Consider the following 17,133-nt stretch of genomic DNA (forward strand, 5'->3'; position numbering starts at 1 on the left):
ATTTTTTTTGTTCGTTTTTTTTAAAAAAATCATGCTTTCTAAAAAATTTGAAAAAACTGCATTTTTTAAAAAAATCAAAAAATAATATTTAAAAAAAATCTGAAAACTTGATTTATTATGTTAATTTTTAGACATTTTTATTAATGTTTCAATAACACAAAAAAATAAACATTAAATGAGATTGGTAAGATGACTATCATGTCAGAGTTAATTTTGATCTAACGCTCCACCTTTAGTTCTCGGGTGGTCGGGAAACTATGAGTTCTCAACGGATCTCACCCTATATATATATATATATATATATATATATATATATATATATATATATATATATATATATATATATATATATATATATATATATATATATATAGGGTTGGGTTCATGTGAGACGGCCTAATTTTGTGAGACCGTGAGACGCAATCCTAGCCACTCATTTAGTAGTTTTGCATTTGAAAATTTTCAAATATTATTTTCGGAATATATAATTTCCAAAAAAGAAATAAAAAAAGTACCAAAAAAATAAAATAAATAAATAAAATACATTTTTTTACATATTCTAGTAGAAAATTAAAATATTCTACATATCTGACAAATCTAGTAGAATATTCTAACATTCTTAAAATCACATCAGAATTTTTACCATGTAATATTCTATTAGAATATTTCATTTCACGTATTTTTCAAAAAACGGTAATTTTTTTTTTAATTTTTTTTTAGGTCATTAAAGTTCCGAAAATAATAAATAAAAAAAGAATTTTTGGATTTTTCCTTTTATTTTGTATTTTAAAATTATTTTTAGATTTGGTCTCAGTGTCTCATAAAATTAGCATGGTCTCAAATGAACCTGAATATATATATATATATATATATATATATATATATATATATATATATATATATATATATATATATATATGTCAATTTCAAAAATCCATAAATCATTGGCTCCTATATATGTAAGTAAAAACTAACCACTAGAAAAGGCCCTATCCTTCGAACCAGATAAAATTCTAGTTTAGGGAGATGTTTGGATTTGGGGAAAAAGAACATCCATGAATTTTTTGTTAAACCTTCTTCATAAATCATAAACAAACTATGTATAAACCCGAACAGAAAAAAGAAAAAAAGATGCCATGCTTTTATGCTTATTCCATCTTTGGGGTGAATGTTAGATGAGCCGCTCTTCATAAACATTTAAACTACTAAGCAATGATTATCCAACAATGACATGAAGTACAAACAATTACAAAGGCATGCTTCAGCTTCCCATTCAAATAATCTTAGATTGTTTAATTCTCTGGTGTTCATCGAACAACTAGCTAGCTTCAGCTACGGATTCAAATAATCAAAAATCCCACAATTATCGAAGCAAATTAAAAAAGTCAGACTTAGAAAAGAACCATATATAGATAGATATGTTGATCACAACTAATTCTTGATTGGAGGAGGCTTTCTCAACTTAGAAGCTTGTTCAAACCCATAAGCAATCTCTATCAATGTAGGCTCTGAACCCTTTAAACCCCCAAAACAAATACCATACGGAGCCCCATTTTTGTCATATCCACCTGGAACACTAATTCCTGGATATCCACCAATTGCAAGAACCGTAGAACCATATGAATACGGTGTTACAAGTGCATCCAATTTGTTTTCTTTCATAAACTTCTCAAACCCTAATTTTGATGCTCTTGTCAAGTTCCCCAATGCTTCCTTCTCTAACTCTCCAATCCCATTCGTCTTCTCAGCTTCCAAAAATATATCTTGTGGGTAGTCTTTCAGCTTTTCCTGAAATATATATAACAAATTAAATGGTGTTTTTTTTCATAAATAAAAATTTGATTAGATGAACATGATCACATGATTTGTACTTACCACATTAGCAAATTTCTTGTTGAAGGCTATCACATCTGCTAAAGATCTCACAGGTGAATCCACTAGCTCCTTCAGATATGCATTCAGTGATATCTTGAATTCTGCAAATAGTGCTATATACTCACCAAGGAACATTGGAACGATATCATTGTAGTTGGTGACTTCAAGATTGTCTATCAGAGTAGCACCACTTTGTCTTGTTTTTAACAAATTGCAAAAGTAAGAATCTTAGATTTATATTTTACGAATTAAAGAAAACCCCTGATGTTAAAAACATAAAATGCATACCTTAATATCATGAAGTGTTTCTTGAACTTATTCAAAATTTCAGTATCATTACCAAATCCAAAATTAGGATAAGCCCTCACTATCCCTAACCTCTTTCCTTTAAGTCCTCCAAGTTTTAGGTGCTTCAGATATCCACCATGTAGAATATACTTTGAAGCTTTTCTTGTTGCAACTGCATCATTTTTATCAAAACCCACAATCGCATCAAGGACATAAACAGCATCAGTTACAGTCCTACATATTGGTCTGTTAAGAGGGACAAAAACTGTTAGCAAAATCATCAAATCACCAGGAAATATGAATGGAAAAATTAATAGATATATTAAGGTTACCCAACTGTGTCTTGTCTAGGGGAAATTGGAATGACTCCTGCTCGACTTGTGAGGCCTAATGTGGGTTTAATCCCAACAACTGAGTTAGCACATGAAGGACATAGGATTGATCCATCTGTTTCTGTACCCAGTGATACAGTTACCATGCTTGTTGCAACTGCTATAGCTGATCCAGTGCTTGAACCACATGGATCGTGGTTTGCTACATATGGATTCTGCACAAAATTCAACAACTTTTTCAAAGACGCATATACACAAACACCTGGCGTGCTCTACTGATTTGGTAGCAAGAAGTTATCGTAAATGAAGTAAAACAATCAAACAACTACAAGTAATAAAGCTGAATCAAGTTAATGTATTGTTTTTCTTAAGCTATGAAGGTGGGAACTTACAACTGCTTGCTTAGTTCTAGCATTCCAGCCACTGGGTGCAGTGGAGCTTCTGAAAAAAGCCCACTCACTCAAGCTTGCTTTTCCGAGTATAATTGCCCCTGATTCTCTCAACTTTTTCACTACACCAGCATCCCGAGGCACCACTGACTTAAGAAGTGCGTAAGATCCTGCAGTCGTGTTAAGCTTATCTTTGGTTGCAATGTTATCTTTGACTAAAATAGGGATACCATGCAACCCAGAGCGCGACTTGGGGGCATTAGCTTTTCGCTCTTCATCAGCTTTCTGAGCTTGATGAAGAGCATCTGGGTTCACTTCGATGACTGCTCTGTAGATGGGATTGAGTTTACGTATCTCCTGGATGTACAACTCAACTAACACCTTGGACGTAAGTTTGTTCTGCTTAAAAGCTGTTCGAATCTCTTGGATGGTGGCTTCCTTTATGGTAAATTCAGAGCCTTCAATGGCGTTAATGCTCAGAAGCAGGAGGATTAACAAATAAATCTGCGTAAACATTGACAACTCTCTTTTCTGTCTAGGCATCAAAGGATTAAAAGGTATTTGGTATTTATATATGATGATGATGGACCTAAATATCTGATAAAATATAATATCTACTGCGAAAGACGACATCATGCTCTCATGGCGCATGGATAGGGAATTGTTAGGCATCTGCTACTGCCTACTGCCCCCGTTGATGGGAGGGAATCTCAAGATTGACCGATGTTCAAACACACAATACGATATCTCGACATATAAATTGTTTTTTTATTTAATAGAGTTAATTACAGAAATGGTTTATGGTTTGGTTAGTATTATACGTATTTATTTCAACCTTTGAAATATTGATAGATTTGTAAAGTTATTATATATCTTTTTTTTTTAAATAATAGTAGTATTGATACATTTTCTTTCTTTTGGGATATTTACTATAATGTATATGCTTTAAACGCAGGATTTAACTAAGATTTAACTAGCTAGTTGAGTTGTGCGTGTCAGCATCCAACCCGGCGATTGAATATTGAATAATGAAATTGTAATTTTAAATATGTTGATCCTAAAAACCAATTTTTTAAAATAAAAATTATATTTATTTTGAAAGAAATTCCCTTTGATTTTATTTGTCAACTCTTGTAGTTAATTGTTGTGCATCTTTCACGTTTCCATATGTCAACCCCTGTCATGATTAAAATTAAAATTGACAAATTCTAATTAAGTTTAAAAATTCGCATATATACCATGTAAACTTAAACGAGTAATATAAATTATGTAATTTATTTGCACGGGGGCCAAAGTGACAAGCTACAAGTTGACATTGAGGATAGATAGAAGAGAAAAGAAAAGTGTTTATTTAAGTATTTTAGTCCTTTTCTGAATATTGGTATGTCGGTATTCTTGTATCAAGTTCTTTTTTTTCTTCAATTAATGGCTTTATAAAACAGATATAGTTTAAACTTTTTATGGTTTTTTCTGTAACTATAGCTAAATAGCGCATATGGCATCATCAAAGACGACTCAAAAATAATAATAATAATAACAATCTGGTGCTCATCAGATGTTATATATAGATAGAGAGATAAGAGAGTATTCCAGACACACACACCCACACACAAAAGGTTCATAAATGTCAAAAGTGTTTGTCTTCGCATGTTTGCTTGTGCTCTTCACCGCCACCTCGCCGGCGGTGAGGGATAAATATTACTCCAACAGCCACACAGTTGATGTGCCGGCCACCATAAAGAAAACCCATCTCCACTTCTTCATGCATGACATCCTTTCAGGCAACAATCCTTCCGCCGTTCTTGTAGCAAAACCTAACGGCACGGTGGTCCAAGAAGGTAATCTCCTCCCATTTGGGGCGGTTTATGTAATCGATGACTGGCTCACTGTGGGACCAGACCCGAAATCCAAGATTATTGGAAATGCACGTGGAATGTACGCTTCAACCAGCCGTGGGTCAGACTTGACCTTGTTGATAAGTGCTGATTTTGAGTTTACGAGTGGTGTATTTAATGGGAGTTCTGTAAGTGTGTTTTCAAGGGATCCGCTGGTGGTGGCAAAGGAGGTGGCGGTGGTCGGTGGCCGAGGAAAGTTCAGGATGGCTAAAGGGTTTATCTTGCTTAATGCCGTTTACTTTAACACTACAAATGGGGATGCCATTCTTGAATGCCATGCCACCATTTTTCATTAACAAATTAAAGAAAGAAATAAGAGCTAGTAAGCCAGGTTATGAAAACCCTAGTGATGATGTTGTGATAAAGTTAAAATTATATATATGTTTCTGAGGTCTGGTTTGGGTTTTTGGTAAGAAAAAAAAAAATTGGGTCATGTTAATTTGTTCATATAAAATAAAATTGTATGAGAGTTGTCATGTACATATCACGGTGATAACGATCCTTTACATCAAAATAAGTCAAATCATTTAATTAATTAATAATTATGAAAGAATTTGGATTAATTAATAGATTGTTTATATTGGTAATTAAAGTTTTAATTCATACAATATTACAAAAATATAAGTTAACAAAGTTTTTACTAGCTAGGTACTTGGAAGATCATTCCTATGTAATTTCGTATAAAATAAAATTTGTTTCTAGTTTACATGGTTGATTGATTTATTATTATTATTATTATTATTATTATTATTATTATTATTATTATTATTATTTAATTGCCTTCTAAGCGATTCACACAAAGTAAAAATATTAATGTTCCGCAATTGTTTGGTTGTGTTTCGGATAAATTAAAAATATTATTCCATCGTGGAAAACGTGGATCGAATTGTCTATTAATTCAAAAAAGTTCTCGATCACTATGGAGTGCCTGTGGGGCAGTAACAGTGTATTACCATACATTTGTAAGCAAGAAAGATTCTGCATGCTTTTTACATTCAATAATAATTAATTATATATGCGCCATGAAAGCACGATGAGACAGTGTTGGGGCCAACAGGTTTCTTAAATTCTTTCATGTGATAAATAGTTTAAACTCCTTTAAATCCTTTAACGGATACAAACCAAGAGAGCACAATCGATCCTCCACCATTAATTGAAGACGATGACGCAGATTTTAACGCTGATTCTCCTGCTTCTGAGCATTGACGCCATTCAAGGCTCTGAATTTACCATAAGAGAGGCTACCATACCAGAGATTCAAACAGCGTTTAAGCAGAACAAACTTACGTCCAAGGATTTAGTTGAGTTTTACATTCACGAGATACAAAAACTCAATCCCATCTACAGAGCAGTCATCGAAGTGAACCCAGATGCACTTCATGAAGCTCAGAAAGCTGATGAAGAACGTAAAACTAATGCCTCAAAGTCCCGTTTAGGTCTACATGGTATTCCTATTTTAGTCAAGGATAACATTGCAACCAAAGATAAGCTTAACACGACTGCAGGATCTTACGCGCTTCTTAAGTCAGTGGTACCCCGGGATGCTGGTGTAGTGAAGAAGTTGAGAGAATCAGGGGCCATTATACTTGGGAAAGCAAGCTTGAGTGAGTGGGCCCATTTCAGAAGTTCCAATGCACCTAGTGGCTGGAATGCTAGAGCTAAACAAGCAGTTGTAAGTTCCCACTGAAAATTCGGCAAACTAAGTTGATTCAACATACAAAATTATTGTTTGATTAATTTTACTACATAGATGATACTTTCTTGTGTCACTGAACGTAACAAAATGAATGGATATTGTACAAAGTTAAGTATGTATCTAATTACTTGTATTATATTGAAGGATTTTCTGAATTTGTGCAGAACCCATATGTAGAAACTGCTGATCCATGTGGTTCAAGCACTGGATCAGCTATATCAGTTGCAACAAACATGGTAACTGTATCACTTGGCACAGAAACAGATGGATCAATCCTATGTCCTTCAAGTGCTAACTCAGTTGTTGGGATCAAACCCACTTTAGGTCTCACAAGTCGAGCAGGAGTCATTCCAATTTCCCCAAGGCAAGACACAGTTGGGTAAGCCTATAATATCAATCAATTTGTCTATTTATACCCGTCCTTTAATGATTATTTTGCTTACCTTTTTTGTCCCTCGTCTTGGCAAAAACAGACCGATGTGTAGGACAGTAACGGATGCTGTGTATGTCCTTGATGCGATTGTGGGTTATGATAAAAACGATGAAGTTGAAACCAGAAAAGCTTCAAAGTATATTCCCCATGGTGGTTATCTAAAGCACCTAAAATCTGGTGGGCTTAAAGGAAAGAGGTTAGGGATAGTGAGGGCTTATCCCAACTTTGGATTTGGTAATGATACTGAAACTTTGAATAAGTTTAAAAAACATTTCATAACATTAAGGTAAGCATTTCAACATCTTTTTTTTTTTATTGTACTTTTAAATCTACATCTAACAATGTTACTCTGCAAATTTGTGTTAAACAAGACAAAACGGTGCTACTCTGGTTGACAATGTGGAAGTCCCCAACTACAATTATATCATGCCAATGTTCCTTGGTGAGGGTATAGCACTCTCTGCAGAATTCAAGATATCACTGAATGCGTATCTAGAGGAGCTAGTGGCTTCTCCTGTGAGATCTTTAGCAGACGTGATAGCCTTCAACAAGAAATATGCGAATGTGGCAAGTTCAGATCATACCTTCATCATCATGGATTCATGGGATGATCCTCTAATAGAGTTTTTCTTTCTTTATTTGTATTATATATTTCAGGAAAAGCTCAAAGAATACCCACAGGACTTGTTTTTGGAAGCTGAGAAGACAAATGGGATAGAGGAGGAGGCATTGAAGAACTTGAAAAGAGCATCAAAATTAGGGTTTGAGAAGTTGATGGAAGAAAACAAATTGGATGCACTTGTAACACCATATTCAGATGTTTCTACGGTTCTTGCGATTGGGGGATATCCGGGAATTAGTGTTCCAGCTGGGTACGATAAAAATGGGGCACCTTATGGTATCTGTTTTGGAGGGTTAAAAGGTTCAGAGCCAACATTGATAGAGATTGCTTATGGGTTTGAACATGCTACTAAGGTCAGAAAGCCTCCACCAATCAAGGATTAGTTGTGATCAATATCTCTTTGTTTAAATAATATGGCATTATTCTGCTGTTGAAAACTTAAACGAGTTCACAAATATGGTCTATACAGAGCTATCTTATCTTATTGTCTCTTTCCATTCAGGAACTCCTAGTTGTGTATGGAAATAACGGATCAAGTGAATAGTAAACAAAAAAAATTCTTAACAAAAAGTTTGTGCAATATTTGGTTCATACTATTAATAAGATATTTTTGTTAAGGTTATCTTGACCATTATTGACATGCAGCTATCAGGAAGAAGTTACCAACATCAATAGCTTTCATCTTTGTGACAAACTAATAATCTACACAAGAGACAAATGGCTATGCCTGCAATTAAGGATAACCAAATTACATATAAGTGCTAGTGGGACAAATGATGATATAAAATTCCTAAACATCATCATTTGCAACTGCATTTTGTTTACTTCCGACTTATGAAGAATAATCTTATTTGAGAAAAATCATTATATATGCATAATACTTGAATAATTCTTGTGGATCTTCATAATGGGAGGCAGCATGTCTAACATAATGACCATATATATATACCAGTTACTGCTGATAATCTCACTGCACAAAACACAAACAAACAAACATGGAGCTAGACTTATAAATTGGTTCATAATTTAAGCACCTGTAGTAGAGAGAGTGAGAGAGAGGAGATTCGGTTCCGGATCTACCCACGGAGGGTGTATGTGAGAGACAGAGAGAAACCATGGTTAGTTCTGAAATAATAAACCCAAAAGTAACAGTCGTCAATATGAATTTGTGTGTTTGAAAAGCAAGTATGAATGCAAAAGAATACCTGACGAGGTCCATTTGTGAGTATGTGAGAGATGAAACCATGCCAAATCTGAAATAATAACCCCAAAAATGCATTTATTCACATATCCGTGTTAGGGTTTCGCGATGGTGGTTTTGAGCAGAGAAACAGAGGGAGAGAGCAAATGCGAGACAAGGAGTTGGATCTCCAACCTGATACCGAATTGGAGAAAGAGATGAGGGTGGGATTTCTTTGATGCCGGTTTTTTTGAAGTCGAGAGTGAGGGACTGTTGCGGTTGGTAGCCAGGCGTTGAGGTTAGAGAGGAGAAGGATGGCTGGGTAACAGTTTTCAAATAGATGGTTGGAGGCAATGTTTTAAAACCCGGTTTTTTAGTTGACCCGGTGTGACGACCGGTTCACGGGTCAACCGGTCCAACCGTCGGGTCAATCGGTTTAGGGTATTTTAATAAATAAAAAAATTCTGCATATATATAGAAAAATCATGACTTTGATGTCCTAATTTCAAATACTAAAAAACATACCAACATTTCTACATTACATCAATCCAAATACATTTAAAAGTCGCAAAGTATAATATCAAAACAAAAGATAATTTTAGACGAATCCAAATGTGTTTCAATCAAACCAAATCATTGATCTTGAGACATTGGAGTGTTAAAAGCATCGATCTCACGATCACTTAGTAGTTGAAATTCAGTGTCAACTTCATCATCACCAACACCAACACCTGTACCATCTGTTTTTACAATATAAAAATGTTATATACAATGTTACATAACAGAGTAATAATATATATATAGAAATGAAAATGCCACCTTCTGTTTGAGAAGCCGGTTCATGCTCTAACATATTTTCTAACTCATTGTAATCAAGTTCTCCTTCCGGTTCTTCTTCCACCACCCAAAAATCCGTCTTGTCAATATTTTCATAGTCAAGAGGATCGTAAACCCTCTTATCAATCTTGAATCTACAGATACATTCACAAAATCCAAAATATAACTTGTAAAATGATAAACTAAAATATAATTTGTAAAATCTAAAATATACCGTACCTATTTTCCAAACGCAAGTTGTAATGCACAAATACAAGATCGTTTAGTCTTTGATGTTCCAACCTATTCCTTCGTTTCGTGTGAATCCTTTCAAAAACACTTCAATTACGTTCACAATCGGAAGAAGATGTTGTTTGACTTAAGATTCTAATAGCAAATTTTTGCAATACTGGAAGATTTCCTCCAAACAACTTCCACCACTCATCTACAAAAGAAATTGTTAGAATATTTTTTAATATTTAATAACACATTATGCTGTTTTTAACTTAAAATTTAACTAAATATTATGTTGTGAAGTTGTTAAATCTTACCTGGACGTGAAATGGAACGAGAAGCAACAGCACTAGGTCTAGCGAATGTACCAGCAGCATCATGAAAGTGACCTAAACTCATTGTAAGATCTACAAGTTCATCACCATTAAAATTCTTCTCAGCCATATCAAGAACTCCTTGAAACACCTCATTCTTTTTACAAAGATTTTCACGATCATATTGAATTGCTGGATTCAAACAATAAGCCGCACAATGAATGCTTTTTCTTAACATCCTATCCCACCGACTATCAATGATGTTAGTATACGGCTTGTACAATTCCTTCTTCTTTTTAAACAATTCCTTAACCCCTTTCCTTGCTCGACGCATTCCCTCATAAACATAATTGATTGCCGGTTTTTCATCTGAATCACATAACCGCAAAAGCTTCAACAAAGGAGTCATCACTTTCACAATAATCAAACAGTTCTTCCAAAACTCTTTATTCATCACAATGTCTCTACAATCAGCTGCATTTCCCACATTTAGCATCTTCTTAAACTCGTTAGATGTAACCATTGCTTGTAAATCTGATTTATGGTCAAAGTTGAAACTGTTTTTTCAAAAAAAAAACAAAGCACAAACTATCAAATTTCTAGAGTTCAAAAAGAATTGAAATCAAAACATCTTAAAATTGGTAGTAATTTGTTTCAACTGTATTGGAATATACAAAAGGAATTGTAATATGTAAAACCCCTGTTTTTACATAATTTCTTACGTTAAATTGAAATCAAGTTTAAACATAATCAAGTTCAAACTTCAAACATAATTTCTTACCTTAAATTGAAATCAAGTTCAAACATCTCCGGAAACCTTAAATTGTACAGTGAAAATTTCGAAATAAGCAAAGTTGAAATTTGTATTGTGAAGATTTCTTACCTTAAATTGAAACCAACAAAGTCGACTACCACATGATACCGTCACTGGAAACCCATCAAGCCGGAGCAACAGCTACGTCGACAAAGTTACAGGGACATTGGCGTCGATTTATGAGAAAATGGTGGATGTTGGGAGCGTCTCTGGAACAGGGCACAGGGCAACCAGGCAACCACAAGTTCAGGTACAACGACAATGGAAAAAGGGGTGGAAGCCGATAAGGGGGCGTCGAATATTTGGTTGAGATTAGAGAATAGAGACTCTGAAGGAAAGAATTAGGTTTCTCGTCAATGGGCTAAAAGAAAAGAAGGCATTTGGGCTAAAATAAAAGAAACATTTGGGCTTACCGATTCAACAACGTTTTTTCCGTTTTATTATGACCGGTTCGACCGCGTATTGGTGAAAACCGGCTGGTTTGCTACGGGTCAAAAAGTGGCAAAAACCCAGTGTATATTGACCCGCTCTAGTGTCCGGTTCCCGGTTCAACCGGTTGGACCGGCCGGGTTGACCCGGGTTTTAAAACGTTGGTTGGAGGGCTAAACAAAGAGCTGGTAGGCTGTCCGGAATACTATGCATTAAGGGTTGTAAATTTTTAAGATTTTAAGACATTTTATGCTCAAGAGGCTTCTAACTAGGGATGTTATTCGGGTCGGAACCGAACCGAACCGACCCGAACCCGAATAAACCGAAAACCGAATAAGGGTAATTGTATGAACCGAAAACCGAACCAAATAAGCAATACGGGTTCGGTTCGGTTCGGTTCGGGTATTATTCGGTTCGGTTCGGTTCCGGCCCGAATAACCCAAATAACATGTACAAGATGATTAAGGAGCCGAATAACCCAAATAACATTTAGAATGTGATTATAAATATTGTATTTTGTATGACTTTTGTAGCTTATGATTTCATAACAAATCTTTTAAAGAAACAAATTAAAAGATTGAGTAGTAGATTAACACATTCAAATTTCAATGCGTAACATACATAATAACACATTGAAAGATTGAGTAGTAGATTACTTGAGTTTCTTGATTTGGAACCCAATTTTCGATAACTTGAATGGAGTTTGATCACACTAGAAACTAGAAAACAAGGATGAGGAGACGATTATTTTTTCCAGACGCAAGGGCCGGCTTTTTCTTATCGTGAATGGACTTTGAAGTTTGAACTTTGAACTAGTGATGATCGATCAATGAGTCCAGGTTATCGCAAGTCGCAAGGGCAGCAACCGCAACTGTCGATCAAAGAGTAATGTCGCAAGGATGAGAAAAACCTCAATCGTTCAAAGAGTAATGTCGTCGACTCGTCGATTTGGTGTAATACGGATGATCGAATTCGATTTCGTTGATTTTTTTGGTGTATTACGTGGGTTTTGTTGGGTAACGATTGATAGAAAAGAAGACCGAATAAGCAATCGTGTTAGGAAAAAAAAATGTGACTTTTCATATTCGGTCCGGTCCTTTTGGACCGAATAAGCCCTTATTCGGGTAACCCGAACCTAATAACCCGAAAACCGAATAAGCCTTATATAGATACCCGAAAACCGAATCAAATTGCTTATTCGGGTATAATTCGGTTCGGTTCGGTTCGGTTCGGGTTTTCGGGCCAAATTCCCATCCCTACTTCTAACTATGTATAAGTTCATATAGGGATGACAATTGATGACACGACACGACAAAAATACACGACACAAAACGAAATTGAGACGAAACTGAAATTCGAATTCGTGTTTGTGTCAAGTGTAAAAAACACGACGTCGTGTCGTGTCGTGTTCGTGTTCAAAATTTGACACGATTTAACATTTTTTGTCGTGTTTTTCGTGTTTGTCGTATTTTTCGTGTTATGTATGAATAAATATTAATTAAATACATTAATTGTTATTTCATGTTATATTTGTCGTGTCGTGTCGTGTTTGTCGTTTTTTAATCGGTTCGTTTTCGTGTTAGTTAGAAAAAACCCGAGATCGTGTCATGTCGTGTTCGTGTTACATAAAACCTTGTCGTGTCGTGTCGTGTCAGAAAAAAACACGACACGATGGCTCGATTTGCCACCCCTAAGTTCATATGATAAAGTTAGTAACTTAAAATATATCTAAAAATGTTATTGTACTAAAATAACAACTTAGGGGTGTTCGGGATTGCTTTTGAGCATCAAAAGTTCTTTTTGTAGAAGGACTTTTAGTGGAAAGACTTTTAGTGGAAGGACTTTTTGCAAAAAATGCTATTTAAAAAGTGTCTGGATTATGCAAAATGACTTTTGATTAACTTTTATAGGTAAAGTCACAAAAAGTCAGGTTTTTGTGACTTTTTGAAACCCCTTCTTTTACTCTTTGCAAAAAGTTATTTCAAAAGAACTTTTCAATTATCCAAACATCTTTTGGCTTTTTTTAACTTTTTGAAAAAGTTAAAAGTTCAAAAGTCAATCTAAAAGCAATGTCAAACACCCTCTTACATAGCAAACGAAATGAATCGAATTTGGGGGAACCAGCCAGGGATACATCCTTTAGGGTGAAAAATACGAATGAAATGGTTATTTCCAGGGGAAAATACCGGGTATAGATATTTTTGGGGTTGAATTTCAAAATATAGGCACAAAAAAATGGATTTTCGGGTATAGACTTGGATTCCGCGGAAGGTAGCTCCGAGGGGCTCCACGGAATCCACTGTAGCTTCGCGGAATGGAAAAATCGTAAATAAATAAGGGTATTAAAAAAATCCATTCCGCGGAGCTACCTCCGAGGAATGAACTCATTCCACGGAGGTAGCTCCGAGGAATGGATCTTCAAAAAAAATCACCTCCAATGATTCTTTTATGTAAAGATCTTCAAAAAGACCAATTTTTTCCACCTCACATTCATTCCAAACATTGTCAAGAAAAATTCATACTATCATAATCTTTTTCTTGAAAATAATTAGTTGGGGAATGAATATAAACCCCAAAGAATCGATGTGAAAAAAAAATTTTGAAGATCCGTTACTCGGAGCTACCTCCGCAGAATGAGTTCATTCCTCGGAGGTAGCTCCGCGGAATGGATCTTGAGTTTTTTTTTAATACCTTGATTTATTTACGATTTTGCCATTCCACGGAGCTACAATGGATTCTGTGGAGCCCCTCGGAGCTACCTCCGCGGAATCCATGTTTATACCCGGAAATCCAATTTTTTGTGTCTATATTTTGGAATTCAACCCCAAAAAATGTCTATACCCGGTATTTTTCCTATTTCCAGGATCAACAAATGAATCTAATTCGGGGTCGGGGTCGGGTTCGGGTGCATTTGTAGCGATTTGTTGTTGGTTCATAGATAATAACTAAAAACGATCATAAAAGCATTAGTAATTAGATTATATATATATATGTATATATATATATATATATATATATATATATATATATATATATATATATATATATAAAGAGAGAGAGAGAGAGAGAGAGAAAGAAAGATAGGTTCAAATGTTTCCAACAATTATTGTGTGCATGAATTGACCAATGAGAATTTAGGAAAAAAGAAATATTAATTAAATAATAAAAGGTAGTGTAGTCATTATGTAATTATATTCCAAAATTATAATCCATGAACTAATGGGTATCAGTTACAGACACCATATGTCATTTATGTATTCACACACAGAAACACACACGTAAACCCTCATCTACCAAATCATTCGTCAATCCCCATCACCAAACCTTCTTCCTAGTCTCTCATATCAGTATGTATTCTGCCTCCTCCTATTTTCTTACTAACGAATGAAACCTATACCATCATGTGATCGAAGAAGGAAGGTTGGAGCTGTCAATCATCACCGACAACGATGATGTCGTAGCCAAGGCGCGAAAGTCTGACCCTTTTGTGTGTATGATTCAGAGAAAGAAATATTGATGTGTGGCTACGTTTGTATTCGATAGCAAAAAGAAAAACATAAACAAAGACCCACCCCTTCGAATAACATGTAAGCTTCATCTAACTATCAATTTTTGCAAGAGCATTGATTACAGTCCATACGCTTTTCTTATTCTGATAGATTATTGGTATTTTCATTTTTTTTCTTTCATTCTTTTTGTAGCAAACCTTGCCCGCCAACTGTTCGCTAAAATGGTTGAATGAAATATTTTGTCCATTTCCATTAACTCTTCAATTCACTCTTTTACTAATTAATTTTAGTATATGTACATATAAATATAAAAAACGATTTTTTATGCATTTTAAAGGTATACATATAAATATAAAAACTGAATTTTTATGCATTTTAAAGGTATACATCAAATATTTTGGTGCAGTTGGTGACCCCCTTCCCGCCATCTATTCTTAGGAATGTTTTATATTACAAATTTTCTGCACTCGATTTCTTAATTCAAGTTCGGTATAGCTGATTTCTGGTTATCTTAACATCTATAATCGATTTCTTTTGAATATTTTGGCTATGATCGAATTTTACTATTGAGAATTTTTTTTCTGCATAATTGAATATCACTCTAGAATTAAGAAATCAAGTACAATGTGGCACCCTATTGTTTTCTTCTTTATTTATGGTGTTCATAAGCCTTACAAGTGTTTGTTTTTTTACTTTTCCTCTCTTGCAATGTATAAAAAAAGCCAACTGGTGTTGTTTTTTCAAATAAATTAGTGAATTATGATGTGAAAGTTGAGTATGAGGTGTGAGTGGATTTGTGTGTATTCTGGTTTTAGTCAACATCGTGATTCAGGTGAGTTTACTCACTATATTATAGGATGTTAGGGATTATATGTGCTTGTAGTCTTTGTGACTCATGTTGTATGTGTTGTATGCATGTGTGCCTGTTTTCTATATATATGTGGGGTGAAATAGACTCGGGGGTAAAATAGACTCGGTACAGCCTTGTGCTAACATATAAGTTGAAATAGTCTTGGGGGTGAAATAGACCCGAGGGTGAAATAGACTCGGTACAGCCTTGAGCTGACATATATGTATAGTATGCGGTATTTTGGGGAACTCACTAAGCTTTGTGCTTACGGTTTCATATTTATGGTTACTTCCAGTTCCAAAGGGAAGGGCCCGGCGTAACTGCACAGCATCCCCAAGAGTTTTCTGCATTGGCAATTAATGATATTAATCTGATGTTTAAACAATATATTCGCTTTGATCGGGGTTGGAACAACTCGTTTGCATGATTTATTGATTTAAAAATAAAAATTTTACTATGAATTTTTGGGACGTTGCATTCTGATATACAATAAATATTAAATATTGAATCAAAATGATCTATAATTATGGGATTTGGCTTCTCTCTTTATCTCTCACTCTCTTTCTCTCTTTCATCTTATATTTCTTCTCTCGCTATACATATGACTTCAACGCCTCTGATATTCTCATTTTTCCGACCAAGATAAAACCTACATTTCCAGCGTGTATCTTAAATCCCTCTAAAGTCCATCATCGATCATAAAGCTATCCAGTTCGACGAAGGTTCTATCTACTCCTCCACCACGGTTTCCGATTCTAGGGGTGTAGGCAAAAATCCCACGTTGCCTTAGTTATCTTAGCTTCGCACGTATTTAATTCAAACTGAAACCCCTAGAACACCATCACCCTAAATAAAAGAGGTTGGAAGATCATCTGTGCGCATTCATATCGAAAACTGAGCCTTAAAATTTGGGCTTTAGTTCGAAATCGAAAACAACAGGTTATTTGTTTCACCCTTTTACCTTTGTTGGAATTTTTAAAGTTGCTCATGCATATAGGTTTTGTAGTTTGTACTACTCTATGTTTGGTTTGGTTTGTAACAATGCTTAAATCAGTAATGCATACCAAGTGCTCCATGAAATGCCTTCCATTTGGGTTTGATTTCAATTTCAATTTTCACTTGGTCCAACATCAGGTATGTGGTCTTTTAAAATTTCCAGTAAATGTTTTTGTCTATCTAGGAAAACCTTGCAATTATTTGATTGGTATTGTGAAGATAATGAAACGAAAACTGGAGGCAACCCTTATGTGTCATGAAAATCTCTCGATCAATAGTGACCCATTTTGATAGGGTTCTTGGTCACTTTTACTTTTCAATTTTCAAATTTTGACTCTCTTATCTCTTTAGCATTGCAAACCTATCATTGTCTATTAACCATTACTTCCAAATCAAGATTGCCAACCTATGATTAGAGTTAATTTAGTTTGTTTATAGGCCTATACTTTATATACCTCCAA

General features: G+C 34.8%; 3 protein-coding genes and 1 long non-coding RNA gene across 4 annotated transcripts; 2 read left to right on the forward strand and 2 right to left on the reverse strand.

Moving 5' to 3' along the window:
• Positions 1-1,241: 1,241 nt before the first annotated feature.
• LOC145166232 (putative amidase At4g34880) lies at positions 1,242-3,618 on the reverse strand. The gene is made up of 5 exons (XM_079085175.1): positions 2,888-3,618; positions 2,496-2,710; positions 2,164-2,409; positions 1,876-2,071; positions 1,242-1,788 (listed from the first exon to the last, which is right to left on the reverse strand). The coding sequence occupies exons 1-5, from the start codon at positions 3,554-3,556 to the stop codon at positions 1,432-1,434; spliced, it is 1,683 nt and encodes a 560-aa protein (XP_078941301.1). The 5' UTR covers positions 3,557-3,618; the 3' UTR covers positions 1,242-1,431.
• Positions 3,619-4,461: 843 nt separating this feature from the next.
• LOC145162498 (dirigent protein 4-like) lies at positions 4,462-5,160 on the forward strand. The gene has a single exon (XM_079081622.1). The coding sequence runs from the start codon at positions 4,509-4,511 to the stop codon at positions 5,073-5,075; it is 567 nt and encodes a 188-aa protein (XP_078937748.1). The 5' UTR covers positions 4,462-4,508; the 3' UTR covers positions 5,076-5,160.
• Positions 5,161-5,821: 661 nt separating this feature from the next.
• Positions 5,822-8,152, forward strand: LOC145166233 (putative amidase At4g34880). Its single transcript, XM_079085176.1, has 5 exons — positions 5,822-6,451; positions 6,640-6,854; positions 6,949-7,194; positions 7,280-7,475; positions 7,566-8,152. Exons 1-5 carry the CDS (start codon positions 5,942-5,944, stop codon positions 7,911-7,913), a joined length of 1,515 nt encoding a protein of 504 aa, XP_078941302.1. The 5' UTR covers positions 5,822-5,941; the 3' UTR covers positions 7,914-8,152.
• A 26-nt stretch (positions 8,153-8,178) lies between these two features.
• LOC145166234 (uncharacterized) lies at positions 8,179-9,033 on the reverse strand. The gene is made up of 2 exons (XR_013740461.1): positions 8,736-9,033; positions 8,179-8,655 (listed from the first exon to the last, which is right to left on the reverse strand). It is a non-coding gene; the product is annotated as an uncharacterized LOC145166234 (long non-coding RNA).
• Between the last annotated feature and the right edge of the window lie 8,100 nt (positions 9,034-17,133).

The sequence above is a fragment of the Lactuca virosa genome, chromosome 3 (genome assembly GCF_052849685.1).
Source record: "Lactuca virosa cultivar CGN04683 chromosome 3, Lactuca_virosa_CGN04683_v6, whole genome shotgun sequence".
NCBI lineage: Eukaryota > Viridiplantae > Streptophyta > Magnoliopsida > Asterales > Asteraceae > Lactuca > Lactuca virosa.